The following is a 26,291-nucleotide window of genomic DNA, read 5'->3' as shown; positions in this document are numbered from 1 at the left end:
GCTAAGGAAATAGCAATTCTAGATAAACTATGCGCTTCATAATTACTAGGGCGACCTTCAAAATTAAATTTGCAGTTAAAAAGGGAAGCTCGTTCTTTAACCTCGGAGACTATCGCTCCATATCTACCTTGATATCTGTTCGCAATGTCTCCTATAACCTGCTTAGAATCGGAGGGCACAATAAATTGTTGGAGATGGAGATCCTCCGCCAAGCACAGTGCTTCCCGGCATGCTATTGCTTCAACTGTGGCCGGATCGTCGACACCCGCCACAACGAGAGCCGAACTCCCAAGGTATGTCCCGTTCTGATCACGACAGACTGCTACCATCGAGCCTCCTCTTCCACGTCTAATCCCTACATCCAGATGAATTTTCACAAAGTCTTGCAGTGGAGCTCTTGGTTGCCTGCGGTAGCGGCCCTCTCTCCTGGGCACGCCTATATCTCCCCTGCAGCAAGTCCAACTTCCGACTCGCTGAAGGGGCCGGCCCACTCACACGGGAGCCCACAGCCTTTTTGTCTGTTTTTTGTTTTCGTTTTTTTGCTTTCAAAAGCATTTCAAAATGTTAATCAAGCATTCATAAAATGTTGCACATGTATAGAAAATTGTTGATCATGTATTACAAAAATTGAATTTTTATCATGTATATAAAATTATTAATCAAACATTTGAAAAAAATATTGAACAAGTATTTGAAAAATGTTCAGCAAGTATTTAAAAAATCTTCAAGGTGTATAAATATTTTTGACCATTTATTAAAAAAATAGTGGAAAATTTTGTTCATGTATAGAAAAATATTAATCAAGCATTTGAACAAAATGTTTAACAATTTTTTAAAAATGCAATCAATCATCTAAAAAAGGGCCAGATGTGTATACAAAAAATGTTAACCATGTGTAAAAAATGTTAATATTTCATTTAAAAATGTTAATCAAGCATTTGAGAAAAAAATTTAATATGCATAGAGAAAATGTTGACCATTTATTAGATAATGTTAATCCTATATTTTAAAAAATTAATCAAGCATTTGAATAAAATAAAAGTATGTATAGGAATAATGTTAAGCATGTATACAAAAAAGGTTAATCTTATATTTGAAAAAGTTTAAAAGTGTGTATCGTAAAAATGTTGATCATGTATACAAAAGAATGTTAATCTTGTATTTAAAAATGTTAAACATGTATTAGAAAAAAATTAACATATACAAAAAATATTGAATGAAATCCAAAAGAAACAAAGAAAACTAAGAAAGAAACGACATAATAAACTAAAGGAAACGGAAAATTTATAAAACAAAAAAAATGAAGGCAACCGGGATCCATCCCTTCACCGACCTCGCCATCCGCCTCGTCGCGGCCGGGCCTAGCGACGCCGTGGAGGCCACCGTCGCCGTCACCCCGGCCAACGTCCCGGTCGTCCAGTCCTTGCTGGAGCGCCGTCGTCCGAGGTACGGGCACGCGGTAGTGGCTGTGAGGGTGGCCACGTACCCGTTCCCGGCCGTGGAGGTCCTCCCAGAGGGCGTGGAGAACCTCGGCAAGGCCGCGGCCGGCGACGCGTGGCGCATCGACGCGGCCGCCATGAGCGACGCACTGACGAGCCCGGCGCAGGAGGCGCTCCTTAGGGCGCTCTCCCCGGACGCCATCGTCACCGACGCTCACTTCGCGTGGAACGTCCGCCTCGCCCGCGAGCTTGGCGTGCCGTGCGTCGCGTTCAGCGCCATCGGCGCCTTCTCCATGCTCGCCATGCGCCACCTCCAGCTCGCGCTCGCGGGGGGCGACGCCGCTGGTGTCGCCGACGGCGGCGATGACGATGCCGTGGACCGTGGTCGTCCCCCGGTTCCCGGCCCCTCGTGTACGGATACCCAGGACCGAGCTGCCGGAGTTGCTCAGGAGCACAGACTACACGCTTGACGACGACAAGTTCACTCAGCCGCGAGACTGCTTCGGCGTCGCCATCAACACGTCATCGGACCTGGAGCAGCACTACTGCGAGATGTACTTGCGCGATGGCCACGCCAAGTGCGCCTACTTCGTAGGACCTCTCGCGCCGCCAGCCGCCGGCGTCGACTCACAGTCACAGTGCATCGACTGGCTGGACTCGAAGCCGGACGTGCTTCGGCAGCCTGGCCCACGTCTCGAACGCTCAGTTGACCCAACTCGCTCTCGGACTGGAGGCCGCCGGCAAGCCGTTCATGTGGGTGGTGAGGGCCGCGGGTAACTGGACCCCGCCGGAGGGGTGGTCCGAGCGCGTCAGAGAGCGAGGCCTCCTCGTCACGGCATGGGCGCCGCAGACGGCGATACTAGGGCACCTGGCGGTGGGCGTGTTCGTGACGCACTGCGGGTGGAACTCGGTGCTGGAGACGGCGGCGGCAGGTCAGAGGGCGGTGGACCTCGCCGCCAAGTGTTGTGCCGCCGTGGCGGAAGGGGCTCCTCCCACCGTGATCTGCGTCGTCTCGTCGATGATCTCATGGAAGCAAGAGCCAAGAGAAGCTAGCCTGCTTGATTAACCGGCTGTGTGCATAAGTCAGTGCAAATGCCAGGAGTTATCCTCCTGCTTGAAAAAGGAAAATGGACTCTCGGCCAGATCCATGTCCATGTGCAAACTATACGTTTCTGTGGGTCCTTGTTTGTTTCGTGTGTATGTCATGTGTGTGGGCGTGTGCATGTGTGGCAACCTGCTGCGATGCATCTTCTATATACCTCTGCCAGGTCCACGCGGAAAGAAAATAACCCGTTTGGTTACCCGCATTCATTGTTGGGCCTGCATAGCACGAACATTAAAGTACTATGTAAATTTGCTACTTTCGACTCAGACTAGATTACATTTGAGCACACGATTGAAGAATTAGGAAGAGGATTGAACACATGAGGGGCGGAGGATTGCCATCCGTTGATTCTGCACCGACGGCTTGTAGGGTTCATAGCTTAGGGCCTCTTTGATTCAAAGGATTTTCATAGGATTTTTGAAGGATAAGAATCCTTCAGAATTTTTCCTGTGTTGATCGTTTGATTCGCAGGATTGAATCTCATAGAATTTTTTTTCTATGGATTCATTTGAACTACATTTTATAGGAATTGTAGCATCCACTCCAACCTCTTGGAAGAAATCATTTATTTTTCCTGTGATACAATCAAACAAACTCAAATCTTATAGGAATCCAATGGGCATGTCATTTCAATCCTACATTTTTTTCTATTCCTGTGTTTTTGCAATCCCGCGAATCAAAGAGGCCCTTATTTTTCGATTACATCGGGGGTGGAGATTGGGGTACAAACTTCTAATCTAGCCACGGCGGTCCTGGAGTCGCGTCGAGCGGCGGCCTCATCTTCTTCGTCAAGAATGATGGGTCTTGCACAGTTGCCTGCCGCCGGCGCCCTGGCCACCATCTGCACCTCGTCATTGTCATCCTTCGGCGACCCAAACGTCGTACACAGTACGCCGCCGTACGCTGATCTTTAGGTGCCTTGTGCTTGGCCCATCTTGTCCGCTGTCCAGCGTCGCCGGAGTCTACCTAATTCATGGCGATGTCCACTGACATTGCACCCTTGGCTGGGTTTGGAATCGGTGTCTTCAGCTCGTTTGACGTAGCCTTCTTCATCACAACATCAGCGTTCTAGTGCATGTCATCGATGCTGCTGAAGTTCGAGCACACCTGCTCAAACTTATTGCGGTCACCGAGCGAGCACCTAAGGAAGAAGGCCCTCCATCCAATGCCCCAGGGGAAAGGGTTACTGCACATCTGTCCTGGATGTAACCAAACAACCGGGCTTGTGTTTCCCCTCAAAAAAGTACGCAACCAAACAATAGGCCTTCCGTTTCGACACATGTGGGCTAGAGGGGATGCACGCAACCAATCAACATGCAGATGTTGATTTTTTCCATGTATATGCTCAGCCAGACCCAGTTGAGACAAGTATGCAAAGTGTGTAAAAACGATGCAGGTAACCAAATGCACCCCTGAGCGTTTCATGTTTGTAGATATCAAGTTGGCTAGAGTGTGGCGCGTGCTTTGCCGCACCATTTTCAATTGTCCGCGACCGTCCATGGGTCGGATTGTCGGGTTGAGTGCACGAGCCACATAAGGCTATTCTGCTAAATAAAACATAAGGTGAGCTATTGGATGTCTGCGAGTTCAGTCAAAATGAAAAAAAAGGCGAGGGGCAAAAGGATGGATTATGTGCTCCTCTGATTATTGAGCTTGTGCTCTGTTCTACTGTCCCAAAAAAAATTGCGCTCGGTTCTTCTGTGTAGGAATTTTGTGGAACAGCTGTGTGTGTGTGTTTGAGTCCAACGTGTGAAAAGCTAGAGAGTGAATCTCATTGCTGACACAAATCCGTGGCCTCGCCGCCGCCAACGTTTCCAGCGGCGCCATCCCGCCGCCTCCTGGAGACCTCTTTCAGACTCCATGCCCACGCCCACCCAAGCGGAAGCGGGCCGCGCCGTTGCCCAAGACCCCGACCCAGGCCGAGCCCAAGCGGCACGGCAGAGGGGAGTTCGCGCCGGGGACGTCAAGCGGCGGGAGGGGGCGGATTCGGACGCCGAGGACCCAAAGGCGGAGGACTGCCGCGTGTGCTTCCGCGCCAGCGGTGGGGTCATGGTGGAGCGTGACGCGTGCCGGAGATGGACTGGGCGTGCCCGTACGTAGTGAGAGTGAGAGTGCGAGTTGGTTTACTTGGTGGAAGATCATATGTTCAGATCCATTACGCATATTAATACCCCTCTAATTATGAACATGAATATGCTTTGTGAGCAGTTCCGTTTGTTCCTGAGGACATGGGAGAAGTCTTGCTATAAGTAGTCATGTGAATTTGGTATTCTTTCGACATTTTGATGAGATGTATGTTGTCTTTCCTCTAGTGGTGTCATGTGAACGTCGACTACATGACGCTTCACCATTGTTTGGGCCTAGAGGAAGGCATTGGGAAGTAATAAGTAGATGATGGGTTGCTAGACTGACAGAAGCTTAAACCCTAGTTTGTGCGCTGCTTCGTAAGGGGCTGATTTGGATCCATATGTTTCATGCTATGGTTAGGTTTACCTTAATACTTCTATTGTAGTTGCGGATGCTTGCAATAGGGGTTAATCATAAGTGGGATGCTTGTCCAAGGAAGGGCAGGACCCAAGCACCGATCCACCCACGTATCAAATTATCAAAGTACCGAACGCGAATCATATGAACGTGATGAAAACTAGCTTCATGATAATTCTCATGTGTCCTCGGGAGCGCTTTACTTTATATAAGAGTTTGTCCAGGCTTGTCCTTTGCTACAAAAATGATTGGGCCATCTTGTTGCACCTTATTTACTTCTATTACTTGCTACTCGTTGTAAATTACCTTATCACAAAACTATCTGTTACCGATAATTTCAGTGCTTGCAGAGAATACCTTGCTGAAAACCGCTTTTCCTTCTGCTCCTCGTTGGGTTCGACACTCTTACTTATCGAAAAGGCTACGATAGATCCCCTACGCTTGTGGGTCATCATCTGGCCCTGGGCCAGACGCCGAGGCCCATGGCATCTGGGCCAGATGCCAAGGACTGTGGCGTCTGGTCCTGGAAGTCCAAGAAGGACTCTTCCTTGCGGGCAAAACCGACTTTGAGGAGGCCCTTTCTCCAAGTTACGACCCCAGGGATCAACATATAAATAGAGGGGCGGGGCTAGCACCCGGAACACATCAAGAATCACCAAGCCGTGTGCCAGCAACCCTGTCCCCTCTAGTTTATCCTCTGTCATAGTTTTCGTTGTGCTTGGCGAAGCCCTGCGGAGATTGTTCTTCACAAATACCGTCACCACGCCATCGTGCTGCCGGAACTCATTTACTACTTCGCCTCTCTTGATGGATCGAGAAGGCGAGGACGTCATCAAGTTGAACGTGTGCTGAACGCGGAGGTGCCGTATGTTCGTTACTTGATCGGGATAGATCGTGAAGGTGTACGACTATATCAACCGCGTTGACAAACGCTTCCGCTTAGCGATCTTCAAGGGTATGAAGATGTTCTCCCCCTCTTATAGCTATGCATCTCCATGGATAGATCTTGTGTGTGCATAGAAAATTTTTTGTTTTCCATGCAACCCCACCTTCAAAACATGCAGATGCAACCCCTTTAAGAACAATCAGGTTATAATGTGTTGCAGTTGCATGTCTAGCGGTGGACATGCAAGTGGTCCGGATAACTCCTTCCGACCATAATTACAGCCTCTTTTTTCAATCTCAACTTCATTATTCTATTGACACGGTAAATTTAAAAAAAATAAGAGATAAATTTTTAAAACAAAAAACCTAATTAATCAATTTGGAATCTCAAGTAATAAAAGAATGTTAAGCTAAAAAAATATACTAAAGTTGAGAAAATAGTGAAAAAAAATCTACTATATATATAGTGAAAACTGAGAAATATATATATATATAGTGAAGTCGGATCTCGCGAAATTCGGTCGATGCTGGTCTTCGATGGATATGTTTGGATCCGGTCTTCGTTTGAGTACTTACAGGTTTGATCCTTCTGATTTACGACTTTCTTCATCGGCGATGGCTGCTACTCTAGTGCACTGGTCCTACAAGGCTTTAGCACAACGACTTTCCGACTGTCTACTATAACAAGGTTTGTCTGGCTTCAGTGAGGGAGGCGCGATGATGGCTGTGCGTCTTCTTTCGTCGCTAGGTGGTCCACGGACATGATTGTAATTTTTATCACATGTGTTGTTCTTTGTACGGCCATGATTGAAAATGGATAGATTGAAAACAATTTGAAGAAAAAAAACATCGCAATGAACGACTGTAGATCATCGGGCACCAAAACTTCTTCCTCAATCTCTTGGGACAGAACTAGCGCCTCCGATGGTCCCTCGGTATTGAACACAAAAAGGACCACAATGATGATGATCTTAGAGCGGATGCAAAAAAACTGCTCTGCGCGCTAAAATTCGGGTTTTTTGGACGCCGGACAGCTTGAAGCTGTAAAATAATGCATGCGCAAAAAAGCGCTATCAAAAGCTGGAAATTTGAGACGCCGGATTACGGACACTTCACAATTTGCACTGTATATTCTTTTGGGCGCGCATTTTTTGGACATCTGCTAAATTAATGTTGGGTCCGGCGCACTAAAAATGCTACAGTGACGCGTTAAAACTATTTTAGCGTGCAAAACTTTTATGCGCATGTTGGAGATGCTCTTAGTTATGGATGGTTGTTGACGTTGGCGTGTCATCAATAATTAGCCTCGACAAGTTGGACTAGCATGCGGTTCTACATCTTAGATTGGAAGAAAAAGATGAATGTGATGACTTGGCTCCCTCCGTTCGGATAGATAGCGTCGGGCCGTCGGTGGTGATTGTGATTGTGTGGTGCTCAGCTGAATGAACAAACCCAGCCTACCACCCCCACGTGAGGGCTGAGGAGAAGAAATGGCCTCTGCCGCCGCCGCTGCTGCTAGTGCTACCACCAGCACCAATAAGACGATGCTGCGCGTCCTCATCTTCCCCTTCTTCGCCACCAGCCACATCGAGCCCTTCACTGACCTCGCCGTCCGCCTCGTCGCCGCTGGACCTGCAGTGGAGGCCACCGTCGCCGTCACGCCGGCCAACGTCCCGGTCGTCCAGTCCTTGCTCCGGCGACGTGGGCAACCCGAGCATGTCAAGATAGCCACCTACCCGTTCCCGGCCGTGGACGGACTCCCGGAGGGCGTGGAGAACCTCAGCAGGGCCACGGAGGCCGACGCGTGGCGCATCGACGCCGCTGCCCTGAGCGAGCATCTGACGCGCCCGGCGCAGGAGGCGCTCGCCAGGGCGCAGTCTCCGGACGCGGTCGTCACCGACGTGCACTTCGCCTGGAACGTCCGCGTCGCCGGCGAGCTCGGCGTGCCGTGCGTCGCCTTCAGCGCCATCGGCGCCTTCTCGACGCTCGCCCTGCACCACCTCGAGCGGGAGGACGTCGACAATGGTGATGTGGACGTCGCCACGGTCCCCCAGTTTCCGGGCCCTAGTATCCGGGTACCCAGGGCCGAGCTGCCGGAGTTCCTGAGGGGCCGTGGTCGGTACTCCATGATCAGCAAGATTGTTCCGGTGGAGGACTGCTTCTGCCAGGCCATGAACACCTCGTTAGAGCTGGAGCGGCAGTACTGCGAGATGTACATGCTCCATGGCTACGCGAAGCGCGCCTACTTCGTCGGCCCTCTCTTCTCGTCGTCCTCACCATCCCATTCCCCGGCCGGCGGCGTGGACGACCAACAGTCACCGTGCATCGGCTGGCTAGACTCGAAGCCGGGCCGTTCGGTGGTGTACCTGTGCTTCGGCAGCCTGACCCACGTCTCCGACGCTCAGCTGCACCAGCTCGCTCTGGGGCTGGAGGCCGCCGGGAAGCCGTTCCTGTGGGTGGTGAGGGACACCGGGAACTGGACACCGCCGGAGGGGTGGTCCGAGCGTGTGGGAGACCGAGGGCTCCTCGTCACGGCGTGGGCCCCGCAGACGGCGATACTGGGGCACCCGGCGGTTGGCGCGTTCGTGACGCACTGTGGGTGGAACTCCGTCCTGGAGACGGTGATGGCGGGGGTGCCAGTGCTGACGTGGCCCATGGTGTTCGAGCAGTTCATCACCGAGAGGTTGGTGACGGAGGTGCTGGGCATTGGGGAGCGCTTGTGGCCGTGCGGCGCCGGCCTGCGGAGCACCAGGCATGAGGAGCACGAGGTGGTCCCCGCCGGAGACGTGGCACGTGCGGTGACGGCGTTCATGCTCCCTGGAGGGGCAGGGGACGCGGCGAGGAGCAGGGTGATGGACCTCGCCGCCAAGTGTCGTGCCGCCGTTGCGGAAGGGGGCTCCTCCCACCGTGATCTGCGTCGTCTCGTCGATGATCTCATGGAAGCAAGAGCCAAGAAGAACTGCCTTGCTTAATTAATTAGTCGGCTGTGTGCATTAATCAATGTAGATGTCGGGAGTTATCCTTCTTGAAAATGGCCTCTTGGCCATATTCATGTGCTAAATACTCTTATGTTTTGATGAGTCCTTTTGTTTGTGTTGTGTGTGTGGGCGCGCGTGCACATATTTTTTTGAAAAAAGGGATGATCCCCCGACCCTGCATGCATCTAGGCGTGTGCACATGTTTTTTCCGAAAAAAGGATGATCCTCGACCTCTGCATACGAGTGCGTGCACATGTGACAACCAGCTGTCCCGCATGCTCTAAACTTAAACTGTTTAAATATGGATATCTATGATATCAAGTAAACTCAGAAAATAATGCTTTAAGCTCCGAGTTATCTCTAATGCGGGAATGTAATAGGAGAATAGAGCCAAAGAAAACCTACTTGACTGGTAGCTTCTAGTACATGTTATCTTGCTTGCTAAAGCATCGGCGGTCATTGTGCCCCCCAACAATGTTCATCGGTCCTTGGACAATACTAGAGACCACAGACGGACAAAAATCTCCTCTGATGGGTATGTTGCTCGTCGACGATTAAAATTTAGGTGGAGAGTCAATAGCATACCACCGGCGTCCATTGGTGCTTACTCAAACGGACAACATTGAGTTTCTTGTTCTTTTTCTTTTTTGCGGGGGAAGGCAACATTGAGCTCATCACTCCGATGTTGACACATTGCTCTAATGATGTTGCAAATCATATATAAAACTAATTCAGAAGTCTTGAGTCAGCTATCAATTATTCGTAAGGTCCAACTAAATTAGTTGTCAATTAATCATATTAATTTGGAGTTACTCCAATCGTCTTGACAACCTCTCACTCGCCACCAAGCAGCTGCACTAGTGCCATTAGCGTCAATGACGAATGGGAGGGGCGTTGAGGGGTAGGACGAGGAGTATTGGTCACGGGGTGATTTTCAGTGACTGGAATCATGGTGGCGAGGATGAGAGGAGAAAGAAGATAAGGCTCATCGCACCATGATCTGCACTGCCTCGTCGACGATCTCATGTAAGCAAGAGCCAAGAGGAGCTAGTTTGCTTAATTAGCCGATTGTGTGCATCAATCAATGCAAATGCCAAGAGTTATCCTCCTCCTAAAAAAATGGCCTTTTGGCCATATCCATGTGCCAACTAAATCTTGTGTGAGTCCTTCGTTTGTCTCGTGTCTCTATGTGTCAGCTCTAAGTTAACTCTGATGTGGGAACATGATAGGGGAATCGAGCCAAAGTACTTTATTGGTAGCTTCTAGTATAGGTTGTTTTGCTTGTTAAAGTGTTGGCGGTCATTGTGCCCCAGTAATGTTCATCGAATCGCTTGGACACTACTTCAGATTACCTAAATACCGGGGTGCGTAAAACTCCTCCACTAATGAGCATGTGACCCCTATCGGTGACTAAAAGTTAGTGAAAAGTCTACATCGCACCACTGATGGGCTTTGCACATTAATGTCGGGTCAACTAGTCAGTGGCGTGTTTATCACTTTGGTGTTGATACATTGATCTAATGTTGTTGCACATCACATCAAAACTATTTTGGAAGTGGCAAAATGACATGTCAAAAAACTTCTAGCCACACCTTTTCGCATATATAAAAATGAAGATATCTGTCAGAAAGGTTCTTGATCATGAAGATCTTTTTGATCTATTCTACCTGCCATTATCCGAAGAAGCTTTCCTTCAATTTGGCGATATGGGCCATAACTTTGTTCATCTTTCGACAATGCTAAGAGGAAGACAATTGGCAGCCCACTAGCCAATCTTCCGGGGGTTTTTTGTCTCTAAATCTTACAAGTTATTGCTTGGACACCAACCCCTTCACATGCTATCAACTGGATATGGGCCTCTTGTTGTCAAATGAAGCACACGTATTTTTGGGCTATTGTTTCACGACCGACTGACACCAGCGAGTTACTTCAGTGGAAAATTTTCTTCATTCTTGATTATTCATGTGTCATGTGTGGTCACGATAGTTTGCTCAAATTTGTTCGAAATACATCTGTCCCAATTGGAGAACATGCAGGGGTATATTAATCATCTCAAGTTGCAACTTCAGGTGCCATTTTTTTATGGAAATCATTATCATAGTCTGTTGGTCAATTTGGCTAGTAAGGAATGATTTCATCTTCAAAATATTCAGCCAAGCTTATATAGATGCAGGGCCAAATTTAAAGATGAGCTCAAATGGACCATCCATAGAGCGAATAAAAGAAGAAGATATAACCTCTTTGACAGCTGGGTGAAATCTTTTTGTAGAATGTATATGCATATGTATAATATCAGTGATGGACTGATGTCTTTGTGTATTTTGGTATGCACGTACTTGCAATGGCCCAACAAAAAAATTGAGGTTGTGTTGAATTGATGCGATGGTAAGATTGACATGTAGTTTTTTTGTCTCTTTTGTAACTGGGAAAAAAGATGTACCTATGCTTGTCCTCCCCCAGAACACGTCAGACAAATAGTCAATTTCAAGGATTGAAAATTTGTGTTTTATCCCAACCGACTCTATAAGTTTAAAGTTACTAACTATTTCCAAATCAGCATTTATCTAGAAAGTATGAATCAAAGAGAATGTTTCAACAAAAGAGAACCAACCAAATGATTGGATGGTTAGAGCATCTCTAGCCAAACCCTCAAAAGTGATGAACTCAAAATATTCTCTTTTGAGGAGTTACGTCGCACCTAGCTGAACCCTCAACCAATTTAACTCTTCAAGATGGTCATTGTCATGATACTTCCAGTGAACAAGACTAGGATCACAGCCTGGTCACTTGTGCATCAATCGGGATAGAGTAGAAGGCCATGCCGAGCTTATGAAGGATTACTTTGCACCCAATTCAACTTATCTAGAGAAGTATTTTTGTCGGTGATTTTGGATGCATCGAAGTCCCTTCTAACCATTGCAAAAGTTGTAGAGGAGCATGATCATTGTTTACACTTAGGAGAAGTGCATCAGGAGAGATAAGTGCAAGCCCATTGACAAAGTGTGTCAAGGTTGTTCGAGTGCTTGCTTATGGGTGTTCAGCCGACGCCATTGATGACTATGTATGCATTGGGAAGATTCAATCCTAGAGGAAATTCGAAGATACATATAAGCCTGCATTGAGATCTATGAACAGGAGTACTTGAGGAGCACCCAATGACAAAGACACTAAGAGACTTTTGGGTTTGAGTGAGATGGACAGGGATGCTTGGATCAATTGATTGCATACACTGGACACGGAAGCATTGTCCTGCAGGGTGGAAACGTCAGTCGTCAGTACAAAGGGCAGTTGCATCAGGATCGCCTGGCTCTCAGAATGACCTGAATGTGCTTTTCTAGATCACCATGGTTCGCAAGGCTTGTTGTCGGAGATGCTCCTCCTTGCAATTATGTTGTCAATGGCTGTCAGTACAGAATGGGCTACTACCTTTTAGATGGTATCTATCCTCCATGGTCCATATTTGTGAACAATATAGCGTCCTCAAGGCAACAAGAGATCCCACTTTGCAATGCATCAAGAGTCCATAAGAAAGGATGCCGAGAGAGTTTTGGTGTGCTTCAAAAGTGCTTTGTTGTTATTTGTGGCCTGCCGAGTATTGGAAGCCATAGATTCTATGGAAAATAATGACATATTGCATCATCTTGCACAACATAAACATTGAGAATGAGAGAGACATGCTAGAGAACTTTTGATACATCTCCATTGGGGCTCATGCCGAGCCGGAAGACAGTCAAATAGGATGCATAGATCTCTCGTAATGCATCGAAGTATCGATAGCTGAGAAGTTCATACACTCATCTCCAAGATAATCTTGTTGAGCACTTGTGGGCACTTCATAGCACTTGATTGATGCGCCTTCTATCATGCTCTTTATTTGGATTATTACTTGGACCCTTTGGTGTGCTTGAAATTGAATAATTAAATTTGTAAACTTTTAATTGTAATGCTCATGAATTGTGTGAATCTTAATTATCAAGTTTGGTTTTAGTATGCGTAAAAATATGTAGTGGAAATGGAGTATGTAAATCAAAACATAGAAGAATTGGCAAAAAAAAAATAGAGTTAAGTTTTAGAAGTTCGGCTACGAACCATTTTTATTTAACTCGTCAAAATTGAGGCATTAAGGTTTGATGGGCATTTGACGGGCTAAATTTTAGGGCTTTGACTAGAAACGTTGTTAGGAGGGTGGTTGTAACGCTAGTCCACCAGAAAATAAACCCTAGGATCCTCGATTTAGCGTCTCATCAATGCAGATTACTATTTTAGTGAATGACTTATTTATTCGATTTATTGTATCTTCAATAAACGTTGAGGCCAGTTCTTTTGAGCGGCTTAAAAAATAAATTGCCCCTCCCCGGCGTAAAAAATAAGCTGCACCAAAAAATTATTGAGGCTTTTCAATTAGGTATCTCATAACTAGTTTAGAAACCCCAATGTATAAGAGTGACGGCTTATAGAAAAAGCTGAGGAGGAGACAACTTATTTTTTAAACTGACAAAAGAATTGGCCCTGATAAGCGCCTCTATCTATACTATGGTATTCACTGTTGTCTGTGGTGGCTCATCAAACTTAAAACTCAATGGCTCCGGCCTATAACAGACGTTTTGTGCACGAGCGGTAGTTTAAAAAGTGCTTCAGAAAGAAGGGGGGAAAAGTAAGAATTAAACGCGTGTACGATGTGATGATGATTATATAAAAAGGAAAAAAATCAAAATTTCATAGTAGGAAACTTGTTCGTTTGGAACACCGTGGACACGCACGGTCAATCTCAACAGTGAGCGACGTCGTGCCGTCTGTCTGGGTCCCTCCGACGCCAGACCATCGTCGGTGCCCATGCCGCCGAGACCTCCGCTTCCCCTCGCCGGCGCCGCCGTCCTCCCCCTCCTCCTCCTCCTCCTCCTCCTCACGGCGGAGGCCGTGCCCTTCGTCGTCCTGCACGGTCGGTCCACCCTCACCTACTCTGCTCCCATCCATGGCTCGATTGATTGATTGGCTGACTGATTGGTTCGCGCTTCGGTGGGGTTGATTGATTCGATCGAGCAGGGATTGGGGACCAGTGCGCCAACCGCGGCGTCGCCGAGTTCACCCGCCTCCTCGCCGACTGGTCCGCCGCCGACGGCCACTGCCTGTATGACCCCGTCATCGTCCACGCCCTCTCCCCCCTCCTATCATCATCTCATCCCCTAGCTACAGTTTGACTCTGTCGTTTGTGCTCATTTGTGTTCAGAGAAATCGGAAGCGGGACATGGGACTCCTGGCTCATGCCTCTCCAGCAACAGGTTTGCTTCACTGTTTTTTTCTCATATTTGTCCATCTCTATAAAAAATAATCAGAATCTTGTGTTTGCTGTAAGTGTTGTAAAATCCACTCACCATACTGTTTTTCCCCTTGCATTGTCAACAGGCTGATGTCATTTGCAAGAAGGTCAGGTGATCGATTCAGCGTTTTGGGAGATGCTGTCTTATCCTCTGCTGTATGCCGGGTACATACAGATATTCATCATCCCTGCCTGGCCTGACTGGTAATTTGTTTTTGCAGGTGAAGGAGATGAAAGAGCTAAGCGGTGGCTATAACATCGTTGGCCTATCTCAGGTACTATATATGTTCATGTGCTGCTGTCATTTTGTTTAAGATCAGTAGTTTTTCAGCTAAATGATAAATTATTATGCTGATTCTGCTCTAGTTTGTGTCACTCTTCTACTAAAATCTTGCCTCCTCCTTATGTCTTTGCACAGGGGAACTTGATTGGCCGGGCAGTGCTCCAGTATTGTGATGATGGACCACCGGTGAGTTGCTTTTAAAATTGTACTACAAGTGATATAATAGATGGCTTTCAGACTTATTCGTTTCTCCTCCCACCACCTATTGTATGCAACTGAATGCGAAATCTGGATTATTGTGAATGTGTTGGGCCTCAGTCCTCATGTCTAGCATGCCAACTAGTACCAGTTCTTTTCCCTACAAGTAGTATTTACAAGGTCGTACTTTTTAAACTTTCAATGATGAGTAGGCCTTACACTTCGCAGAGATTGCTATTCAGTTTTTGTGCAGTGAGTTAGGTATTCTGATACTTCTCCTAACAGGTCAAGAATTTCATCTCACTGGCGGGGCCTCATGCTGGTACCGCTTCCGTGCCACTTTGTGGTGTAAGTTGATCTAATTATCTCCAACTAATATCCAGTTTGTTACGTCAAGTTTTCAATCGACAGACTTGCAAATTATCTAAGAATAGATAGCTTTCTGCTCTTTCATGAATTTCTGATGACAACTACTCCCTCCGTCCCATAATATAAGAGCGTTTTTTACACTAGTGTAGTGTCAAAAACGCCCTTATATTATGGGACGGAGGGAGTATATACTAAAGAAATATATTGTAGAGGTATATGCTAATGCCATTCAATATTTAAACATCCTATATCAGCTCGTGCTAGCCTGAGCCCTGAGCACTTGCGAGATGTTTGGAAAAATCCCTGAATGCAACTATCAGTATTGTGGTTATTTTAATGTATTAATATGTTCATGAAGCCCCGATGTTCAGTTTCCCGTATCCCCCTTCTACGGTCTGATTACTGTAGCTACCTCCTCCTAACATTATATCTCTCTTCTCTGCAGTCTGGTATTTTCTGTGTTATTGCTGATGCCCTGATTAAATTGGAGATCTACTCGGACTACGTACAGGTATTAGCGTCTTCGCTTAATCATGCCCCAAACTCTAGTCCGCAGTATTAATAAACTAGAGATTTTCAATGGAATAACTTGGCCCATGGTGAATTACAGGCACATCTTGCACCAAGTGGTTACATCAAAATCCCAACAGTGAGTATTATATTGCATTTCTTGAGGTCATCGTCCCGATAAACAGGAATTCACCTTTATGTTATTGTAGTTAGTATCATTTTATAACCGAACCTGCACTTTTTTGAACTTTCAAATTGCTTGCTGAGTTGCTGTGCTGATCAGTTAACTGTTATTGGGCACTGACAGGGCTCTAGTATATCAGAGTAATAATGAATTATATATTTTTCTTTCAGAAGTGATTAACAAGAGGTTTGGTAACCATGTTATTGACATGCTAGTTTCATGTTCTATTGTGTGTGTTGCTAACTCACAATCCGTTAAGTAGGTAATCTTAATGTGTGTTTAGCTTTCAACTTTTACTTTTACTTCTTCACAAAGTGGAATATCGTAGAAACCATTGATTGGCCTTTAACCATAGATCCTGGAACTAAACCAGAGCAGTATTCGATGATATATTCTGAGCCACTGAAAATGTATACCGTCTTTTCAGGATATGGATGATTATCTGAAGGGATGCAGATTTCTTCCCAAACTTAACAATGAGATACCAGGTGAAAGAAATGCTACCTACAAGGAAAGGTTCAGCAGCTTAGAGAATTTAGTGCTGATCATGGTAAGGTTGAGAAAAGCCTAAAATCGCATTTTGATCCACGTTTCGAAGATTACATGGTACTCCCTCCGTTCCAAATTACTCGTCGCAGAAATGGATGTATCTAGAACTAAAATACATCTAGATACATCCATACCTGCGACAAGTAATTCGGAACGGAGGGAGAATGATATGAAAATGTTTGGCAAGTATATAGTGCACAGTATAAGTTGGCAAGAAATATCAAAATGTACTTCGCCTATGATGCCCTTAACTATTTTCCCATAATATGATGTGCAGTTTGAGAATGATATCGTCGTCATACCCCGGGAAACTTCATGGTTTGGTTATTATCCTGATGGAGCCTTTGAGCCAGTCCTACCTCCTCAGCAGGTAGAATTTTTGTTCTTCATGCTAAACTAGTGATGTGGATTAGCGAGTCGATGAAGTTTCGAGGCGATTTCTGCTCACTGACCATGGCAAGATTTGGTCTGCAGACAAAGCTATATCAAGAAGACTGGATTGGTCTGAAGACCCTGGACGAGGCCGGGCGAGTCAAGTTCGTGTCGGTGCCAGGAGGCCACCTGGGCATCTCCAACAGTGACATGAGGAAACACATTGTGCCTTACTTGAAGGACAAACCATCTGCTTCCGCTTCGCTCGCCGCCACCTGGCACGCCGTCGGGGAAGCGCTCGGGCTGATGGGGGACGATGTCGGCGTCCTCCTTCAGTCCTCAACATGATGATCCACCATCTTGTCAGGGATATATATAATGTTGGAGTGGTGTACATGTCATTCTTTGTTCAAGCTTCGCTTGAAGCGCTGCTTTGTAGAAGACCACAACAACTGTAAAAACAAAAATCACAGGTTCCATGTCAGGTCCTTAATTAGCTTTATTCACATGATTTGCTCATGTTTGGTTATATATATACACTTTGTTGCTTGTATTTTGGAGCTCATGATTTGCAATCTTCTACGTACATGCCTAGTATTCAACAGCGCAGTGGTTTTATGATTTGCAAAATGCGGCATGCTTCTCTTGATAGAAAAAATGCCAAATGGAGGCCAAATTTCAAAAAATTCAAATTCATATTTTTTTACTTTTCAAAAAAATTTGAAATAAAAAACTACACCTATACCTAGAGACACATTACATCCTCATATACATGCATACTTTTTTCGGAATTTTTTGGAACTGAAAAGTTTTAAATTTTTTTACTTCTCAAAATTTTCAGCCTCCGTGACGCTAGGCCTCCAAAACGCCCTACTCCTGTTGATAGCTTTATTCTAAAAATAGTTTTCTAGGTCTGACCAAGTAAATAGAAAAATATATCAACATCTACGCCAACAAACTTGTTTCATTCAATTAATCGTAAAATATATTTTCATACTATATATATCTGGTGTTGATATTAGCATGTTTTTTTTCTGTAGACTTGGTCAAATGTAGATTGGTTTGACTTTAGGACACAGCTAAACCTTCAAATAATTTAGAGTTGGCTGCAGCTGAAGTCCAAATATACCGCAAACACCTCATAAATTAGCTAGTGCACGGATCCATAAGATTATCTTACACACTAGGCAATGTTACTTTACTTGCTTTTACACACAAAATCGCAAGCACACTCAGCGGAAGCAACAAGATGCCAACCAAGTTCTCTGAAGGGAGAGGGGGATGCCAAAATTCGACGACGATAGCCGTCATTCGTCTGGTTCATGCTGAAGCCACAGATATGGGGGAATAAATAGGTCAGCTGCTCTTCTCCACCAGTAGAGTAGGAGTACTGTTTGCTCATCCTTCGCTTCTATGTGGAAGGCCCTGCTTGGTGGAGCTCCAAATTGCGAAGGACGATCCGTGCGAAGATCTTCGCTTCGATGGGAGCTGTTGCCGCGGCTGCTGCCCACCGTAAGACCCGGGATGCCCCGGCTTTCTGAAGTAGCGCTGCGTGGTGCACAGCATGTCGACCTGCCGGCATAGTGAACTGCACGCATGCATCATTAGTGACGTTAGTCAGGGGGGGGGGGGGAGGGGGGGGGGGGCAGGAAGTATCACAGCAGGGTTGGAAGAAGCATATCACAAAATGAAGCAACCCAAGGGTTACATGGAAACGAGCATGAAGGCAGGTTTGAATAAACCATTGATCATTTGCTTCAAATCATGTCAAATATCAAGGAGCACAACAATGACAAGAGCTAGAAACAGAGGCATGGCTAAACATATATGCATGCATCCCCACCATAAATCTGAATATACAAGAAAACGTTATGATATGTACATATTATGTGCTTCAGTTGATGAATGCTGATTGGGGCATTGTTACAATAAGAACCACCGAATGCTGGAAACTTGACAAAGTCGTTGAATCAGTAATTACTTGGTAGGCATGCTCCTTATGCAAGAGGAAGCCCGGTTACTACAGGAAGACAACTACGGGACTCAAGTCATACTAGCAGTTGATAAAACAAAACCAACCTGAAGCAGAGCAAAAGCTGCACAAGCACGAAGAACTGATGAAGGATTCCGTAGCGTGTCAACAAATCTAGCAATCTCAGCTCGGCTGAAGGAAGTTAAAATTAAATTAGTATCCTGTCTTTTACTCAAAATCAATACCTACATCATGCCACAAGCTCAAAAATAGTATGCAAGATAAGAAAATAAAGAAATCACAACAGCCCAACACATTATCACATAATAACTCATCCAACAGTAGTCCACATTAAGCATGGTCCAACACATTATCACATGATATCACTTTGAACAAATAGTCCACATTAAGCAGCTATGTGCTGCACCCACACAGCATTTGGAAACATAACTAGGCCCTTTCACTGCTCGGTGCATTCCTGAACCTAGCCAGCCCATCTTTCCTGCTTTTGTTTCTCCAGACCATGTGTAAAAGAAAACCTAATACTAGCAGTGCCGGTCTGGTAGAATCAAGTACTCTACCAGGTCTAGGCCATAGGTGGTAAGGGAAGGATGGAGGAGGGCGTGGCGAGGAACGGGCGCGCCGGCGGCAGGGCGCCGTCGCAAGCTAGGGGAAAGGCGGCGGCGGTTAGGGCTGTTGGCGGCTAGGGTTTCCGGCTCCTCAGGGAGCCGGGCAATAGGAGATAATATTCTTCTTATTGCTTGATCTCAAACGATGTCTTACACGAGTATTTATAACTTTAGCCTAAGATAACTTGCCTAAGATAACTTGTGGGCCAAGCCCCCTAACTACTGCCCGGTGGGCCTCTTCCGGATATAAACTAAGCCGGCCATAACACGGTCATACCAGACCTCAACTCCTGACTGCAATCACCGACAACCACAAGCAGCAAGCAAGTTTCTGAAGATATTGAGGAACGAGAATCCTGACCAAATTTTAACAAACTTATTTCGCCCTCAACTACATAAATAAATGCGCTTATTTTGAGCCAAACACATTTAAAGTTACTGTTTCGAACTTTACAAATCTCAATGGATTAATCCGCCTATTATGGATGAGCTCTAAGAATGTCAGAACTAACTTTGACATGGTCATTAAGTAAACAAATCATCCCACTGATCCTTTTGCGGTGTTAAACATGGATAGTAAATCAGAACTCAGATTGAACTAACGGAGAGTTTATATCAAAGGAAGATGTCTTGACAAAACTGTCCTCATTTCATATTTGAGTTGAAAAATCAAAGGCTAAGCTTCAGGGCTAGCTGATAATATTCAATGGAATGCAAAATCAAACCTGCATCTAAGATGTCCAGCTTCTTGTATAAAAAGTGCTTCAGCAACCTGAGATAAGGCTGCTGCACCTGAGGATGAAGCAGCCGTAGAAAACATTTGTGGATCTGAAAAGGTCAACACAAAGGCTTCTATATGCTTAAATGCCAACCTTCTTGCTCCCTCAAATTTTACAATTTTGGAACTACCCTGTGAGGATGTCCCAACCAATGCTATCTCATCCATTCTGCCAGTCAAAAATTCAAGATTAGACCACATATAACACCATATATAAAGTATATACTTCTATTTTCCTTCTTACTGCAATATTTTCCTTCTCTCAGCAGCCATACTACAGAAATTCTAGCAAAATATCTATAAGCAGATATGGAGACCATAAAGCAAAGAGGCATAATTTGGAAGATATTATCTAGTGTGTGAGGAAGAGTGACATGTCAATGACACATTGGGTGGTGTTTTCTAACTTAAGAGATCTTTGCGAATGGCACTGACCTTTATACTGGCATGTAGCATCTAAGGTTGTCTACTTTTCAGATATCAAACAAGGGGTGCAATCCGTACAATACAAGGAAACTTTGTGAAGAAGGCTTGCATATACTTCAACAAAGTAAACTAGCATATGGTGAAAACAACTGACTTATGGTATGTTTTGTCATGACTTGTACAGCTTAAGCAACATGAGGGAGAAACAATGACACAAATACAGTGTACCTTCCATCAAACATATAAGCAAGGGTTAGTGCAGCCATGAACCGAGCCATTTTTGAGTGTGATGATGAGCACAAGTGCACTAGGACAGGTACGCCACCTTCTTCAACTATGCGGAGAGAATTACAAGAATAGAAAGCAAGATTCCACAGTGCACCAGCTGCAGTCTCATGAACATCCTGTAGAAATAGCAAGTAGCATACCTTGAGAAAAATGAAGCTTTTCTTGTTTGCGTGATTAGCTTAGAAAGTAGGTACTGGATATCAAAGGATGCAAATCTATATGATAAAGTACCTTTAGAATCACATAAGCAGCAGAGATTAGTCAATCTTAACAGTGAACTAAGGGCATCATCGAGGTTCAAGAAAAGAGTATTATGGTGGCAAGAACTTAATCTTGACTTTACTAACAATATTGGTCAAGAAATCAGCTACATAAAGTTCAGATGAAGAAAATTAGAGGGTCACAAACTTCAAACATAACTGGACAAGGATGAAGTGCATGATCATAAGGCTGCTCTCAGAAGCTCAACATAGACCTATTGACAGAACAAAAAACTAGACATACAATACACTGCATCGGTGCATTATATAAGGTGCATGATACATCTGGTACATTGACGCAAATAGCAATAGAACATGTGATTTTGTTTAAGGCATGTCAGTGTTTATATTGTCTTTATAAACCAAACACACTGGGTGCACTGAAGATAAGCAGCACTTACTTCAACCTCCGACTGTGCCAACGCAATTAGAGGTGGAACACCGCCTTCCCTTCCAATAGCAATGCTGAAAGCGCAATAGAAAAGTTAGCAGCAGGATCAAGGAAATATCAGTAACTGTATTGTGTAAACCACTTCCAATCCAGCACATCAAACAATAGACAGAAGAGTTCAAAGCAAATAATGGAGCTTATGCTGAGAACAATTATTCACTAAAGTCTCTGCAAATTTATTCTTAAAACAGAACCAGCAAGGTATTACATGACTGTCATCTCTACCCACCATAATAGTATAGCATCTTACATATTTTTACACCCACTACTTGTTGTTATTCATAATAAAACTAATATTTGTCCACCAGATCATACTGATATTCTTAATGATATTTTTTGTACAAATACATTCCGAAAATATGAACTAAATCCTGAAAAATCACCCTCATACAAACACCATCCTGCATCTTGCATTGCAAGATTTGGACTGAGAAGTCAAGCCAAAACAGAGTATAGCAAAAGAAAATTATAATAATCCAAATGCACGATAATGCCATCAATTCAGTTACCTGTTAGCTTCTGAAACAGATAGTCCCCACAGAGCACCCGCAGCTCTCTCCTGAAGACCGTCCGAAGCATTTAAACATTCTTGACAGAGTGATACCTTAACAATTGAGTGATTGAGTCATTTGTGTTAAGGAAAGAAATGTTTCCTATTATAAAGCATATAAAAGGTGATGGACCAGGTGAGTTTGCTGTCGGTGCAAAGCAAGGAGAGAAAGATGTAAAAAGGTGATTCATGCTTCTCTTGCATATGTTCTCAATTCTTCAAAATATCAAAAAATGGCAATATGCTTTTTTCTCTTAAAACACGGTCATGATTCTTCAAAAATTTGCTCAGGTGAAAACTAAATCTAGATTTTCCTTTAACTCAGCTCCCCCTATATGTTAGGCGTCACCTATATGTATAGGTAAAAGAATAACAGACTCACAATAGATGCAGAGAATATAAAGCCATACCAGAGCTTGAACACCCCCAGCAGAAGCTATGGATTCCCGATTTCTATCATCAAATGACAAGTTCCACAAAGCGCCAGCAGCTTCTTGTCTAATTGATGCATGAAAAATAGCCCAATTGTAATTTGATATTTGTCGCAGGATTCAAGGAGAAATATGTGACGTATAGTTCAAAAGCTTGGCAGGTCAATGTCGCTCGACTAAAGCAGAATTATACCTGACGCCTTCACTGGGAGAATGTGTTAGTTGCACCAAAGCTTCAAGAGCGCCTGGTTCCTGGCCAACAGCAGCATTATTATTGTTGTTGTCTCCGTGTGCAGCTAAATTAGCTAAAGCTCGTGCAGCCTGCATGCAAAATGATACTCTAAGTTATTTACAAGATAACCCAACATTGAACTAAATCAGATCGCATATTTAAGTGATAATCGATAAGTTCTAAAACAAGAAGAAGAAGAAAAAAACAGTAGGAATTTGGGAGCTCATTAGAAGATTCAATTCTGTCAGCACAAGAAATCTGTGCACAACATGCAGTGGGAACAGCTCCTCTGGCCTCAGCAAACATAAATCCAATAATGATTATCCACACAGCCCAAATTTAGTCGAAGGCCAAAACAGGTTTGCAACGTGTTTTTATCCTTATTTTGCAAACACCAATTGTAGAGGAAATGTGCAAGCATGCACTCATTCCTTACAGCTCTGGAAAGTGCAGACAAGACATGATTTTTTTTTAAAAGGTGCAGATTCAAGTGTGGCTAACCGGCCAAGCACCACCTATGTCACAGTTTCTGACTAAACTTATTCAGCTGAATACAAGGGGGCTAAAGTAGATTTAAACTATATTTGACAAAAATGGAAGATGTTAGAAGCATTAAAGCAAGGTACATGTTATTATTCATTAAAAGCAAGGTGTGTGTTACCTGCTCTAAGACCCCTTCAACTTTGCAGGAGCGAGCAAGCGTAACCAAAGCATGGATGCCACCAGCCGTTGCAACCTCCAAGCTACATTTGTCATCAGCAGCAAGATTTGCAAGTGCACCAGCAGCACGCTCCTGATAACAACAGCAACAACAAAAACAGCACATCCATTACAAACTGAATCAGCGCAACATGTAAGGTGAAATTTTTTAAGATAGCCCTTACAAGCACTCCAGTTCCTGCAGGCCATCGAAATATAAGATCAACCAAAGCTTTTACCCCACCAGCCGCTGCGATAGCCACCTGATAATAAGGAATTAAAATTAATCATCATACCGGACAAGAAATGTGGAGCGTAAAGCAGTTAGAAACAGCACCGAGCACTCACAACCTTGTGTTCTTCTCCCACTGACAGATTCCACAGCCCCCCAGCAGCCTCTTCAGCAACCAGACGGTTTACTGACTTTGCCATGTTAGTGAGTATGGCAATACCTCCCTGATCTGCAACTGCTTTTGCAACCTTTGGATTCACGGATAAGTTGGCGATTGCCTGCACAATGACATCAAGATGCGTAAAAAATTATCGTCACTACTATAGCTTGAAGGTTGATACAACTATAGCTTGCATATGATTGCAGGAGTGAGAAACCTTTGCAGCTTCAGACTGCAGACTCTCCCTGGAGCACCTTGCGAGATCCAACAGCATCGGTATGCCCCCTTCGAGCATCACAGCCTCAGACCTTGCAGGGTCCACATTGGTGTTCTCATCATCGATAACCGCGAATGTTGCGAGCGTGGTGGCCGCCCGCTCCTGCACATCCTCCTGGGAGCTCTTGAGCAGGGTTAGCAGCAGCGCCGCGCCCTGGTCCAGCCAAAACTGGTTCATGCCATGTGGGTTGGTCTCAGGGATTCGCAGGAGGGACTGCGACAGGATCCATTCGAGCCATGTAATGAGCTGAGACACCCCATTGCGCTTGCCACTCGAAGAGCGACACCCATCGAACACCATAGTGTCCTTGACAGCCGTGTCTGGACACAGCGGGGCGGCGTCTGCAGCGATGAATTTAGAGATTGTGCGGTTGATGGTGAGCACGAGCTTGCCCCTGGAGTTGGCGAAGGCGGCGGGGCTGTGGGCCTCTTCCTCCTCGAGGGAGGCACAGTTAAGGGCGCATATGAGCCTGAGGGTCGTGGAGTGTGAGATGAGGCGGGAGACGGCGCCGGGGGAGACGTCAGTGCGGGACACATCTAGGGCGGAGAGTGAGGGGAGCTGCGCCCAGGATGCGGAGGCGGTGGCCCACTTGATGTTCTGGCAGCCGGCGACGGAGAGGAAGCGGAGGGATGTGAGGCCGGCGAGGGCGGGCTCGTCGAGGGCGAGGCAGTCGATGAAGGCGAGATCGTGGAGGAGCGGGCAGTGGCGCGCGAGGTCGGCGAGGGCGTCGGCGGCGACCTCGCGGAGGCCGGAGAGGCGGAGGCAGCGGAGGCGCGGGCAGCAGAGGGCGACGCTGCGGAGGGCGTCGCTGGAGATGCGGTCGAGCGGGTCGGGGCCGATGTGGAGCTCGGCGAGGCCCCCGTGGCGCGCGGCGAGGACGGCGAGCGCGGCGTCGGTGAGGTCGCGGCAGCCGGAGAGGCGGAGCGAGCGGAGCCCCGCGGCGCGGAGGAAGGGGGCGGCCTCGGCGGCGGCGCGGCCGGCGAGGCGGAGGCTGCGCAGGTGGGGCGCGCAGCGCGGGGCGAGGGTGGCCGCGGCGGCCGGGTCGAGGCGTCGGAGGTGGAGCGCCGCCCAGAGGCAGGGCGAGGCGGCCAGCGCCCGCCAGGCGCGGCAGGTGGCGGCGAGGGCGGCGCGGTCGCGGTAGCCGAGGCGCGCGAAGAGGTGCAGCGTGGCGTCGTCCGGGAGCGCGGTCCAGTCGAGCGGGTGCGGATGCGGATGCGCCGCCGGGCCGTCCCTGGCGGCGCGGCGGCGCAGGCGGCGCGTCATGGCCGGCCGGCCGGCCGGCGGCGAGGCGGGTGGCGGCGGCGTCGGGCCGGCCGATCTACTCCGGCCAGGTCAGGTGCGGTCAGCTGGGTTTCACGCTTCCCACTCCGACCCCGAGGCGAGGGAGGGGGATAGGGGAGGGGAGAGGGACGGCATGGCCGACAGCACAAGAGAGAGATTCGGAGGAGAAGACCACCCAACATAAATACTTACCACTCAAAATTATACTGTACATACACTGCACTACCTAGTAAAATTGCAAAACCAAAATAAAATATATACAGGTAGTTTTTTTTTAACACAGTACAGACGCGTGCACCCCGTGAACACACACGCACATCCTAGCATCTTTGAGAGACTGAGCCGGCATATCTCTTAGATTGATGAAGTTACCACAGGTGCCTCGTAATACAGTAATGCAAGCACCAGGACTTGAACCCTAATGGGTTGTGATACCACTGTCCTTCTAACCATCCAACCACCGATTGATTCGCACTAAAATGAAATATTCATAATACATGTGCGTGTAAAAGCGAGTTGAGTGTTTGTGCTAGGAACTTTAGTTCGTATGGACGGTTTAAGCATGTGATTCTTCTCGAGTTTAATTATATTTTTTAGCTATGTTCATGTTAATTTTTATATTGTTATTATATAGTTTGCTGTCTTTTATAAAAAAAAATTATTGGACTTATCTATTAATTAAGTGCCCAGTGTCAGTTGTTGTTTTCTGCATATTTTTAGATTTTACAGGAAACATTTTCACAAGAAAGAATCAAAAAAAAATATGCCCTAGGACCCCCGCACGGCCTGGACCTGCGCCGCGTGGAGCCTAGGGACCTCCCTCCACCGCCTCCCAACGCGTCTGTCTCTATATATACCTAAAAGCCCTCGTCGTATTTTTACCAATTTTTTCGTTATCGCTTCCTGATTCGAGGCGATCTTCGTTACACCATTTTTTCGTCACCTTGCGAGA

At 46.2% G+C, this 26,291-nt stretch overlaps 3 protein-coding genes and 1 pseudogene across 3 annotated transcripts; 3 read left to right on the top strand and 1 right to left on the bottom strand.

Moving 5' to 3' along the window:
• The first annotated feature begins 1,300 nt into the window (after positions 1-1,300).
• Positions 1,301-2,804, top strand: LOC125506489 (scopoletin glucosyltransferase-like; annotated as a pseudogene).
• A 4,494-nt stretch (positions 2,805-7,298) lies between these two features.
• On the top strand, positions 7,299-8,993 carry LOC125511600 (scopoletin glucosyltransferase-like). Its single transcript, XM_048677015.2, has one exon. It carries the CDS (start codon positions 7,404-7,406, stop codon positions 8,883-8,885), a length of 1,482 nt encoding a protein of 493 aa, XP_048532972.2. The 5' UTR covers positions 7,299-7,403; the 3' UTR covers positions 8,886-8,993.
• A 4,603-nt stretch (positions 8,994-13,596) lies between these two features.
• Positions 13,597-17,226, top strand: LOC125511599 (uncharacterized). The gene is made up of 12 exons (XM_048677014.2): positions 13,597-13,830; positions 13,935-14,019; positions 14,119-14,170; positions 14,295-14,315; positions 14,430-14,483; positions 14,627-14,677; positions 14,975-15,037; positions 15,504-15,569; positions 15,669-15,707; positions 16,180-16,302; positions 16,579-16,671; positions 16,776-17,226. Exons 1-12 carry the CDS (start codon positions 13,725-13,727, stop codon positions 17,019-17,021), a joined length of 999 nt encoding a protein of 332 aa, XP_048532971.2. The 5' UTR covers positions 13,597-13,724; the 3' UTR covers positions 17,022-17,226.
• Positions 17,227-17,799: 573 nt separating this feature from the next.
• LOC125511598 (protein ARABIDILLO 1) lies at positions 17,800-25,500 on the bottom strand. The gene is made up of 12 exons (XM_048677011.2): positions 23,999-25,500; positions 23,741-23,899; positions 23,575-23,652; positions 23,352-23,483; positions 22,652-22,779; positions 22,438-22,525; positions 21,987-22,081; positions 21,428-21,491; positions 20,707-20,882; positions 20,000-20,221; positions 18,753-18,837; positions 17,800-18,261 (listed from the first exon to the last, which is right to left on the bottom strand). The coding sequence occupies exons 1-12, from the start codon at positions 25,319-25,321 to the stop codon at positions 18,085-18,087; spliced, it is 2,727 nt and encodes a 908-aa protein (XP_048532968.1). The 5' UTR covers positions 25,322-25,500; the 3' UTR covers positions 17,800-18,084.
• Positions 25,501-26,291: the final 791 nt, after the last annotated feature.

Source organism: Triticum urartu, chromosome 5A (genome assembly GCF_056163025.1).
Source record: "Triticum urartu cultivar PI428250 chromosome 5A, HENAU_Tu73, whole genome shotgun sequence".
Taxonomy (NCBI): Eukaryota; Viridiplantae; Streptophyta; class Magnoliopsida; order Poales; family Poaceae; genus Triticum; species Triticum urartu.
This window is presented reverse-complemented; position numbering and strand designations above follow the sequence as displayed.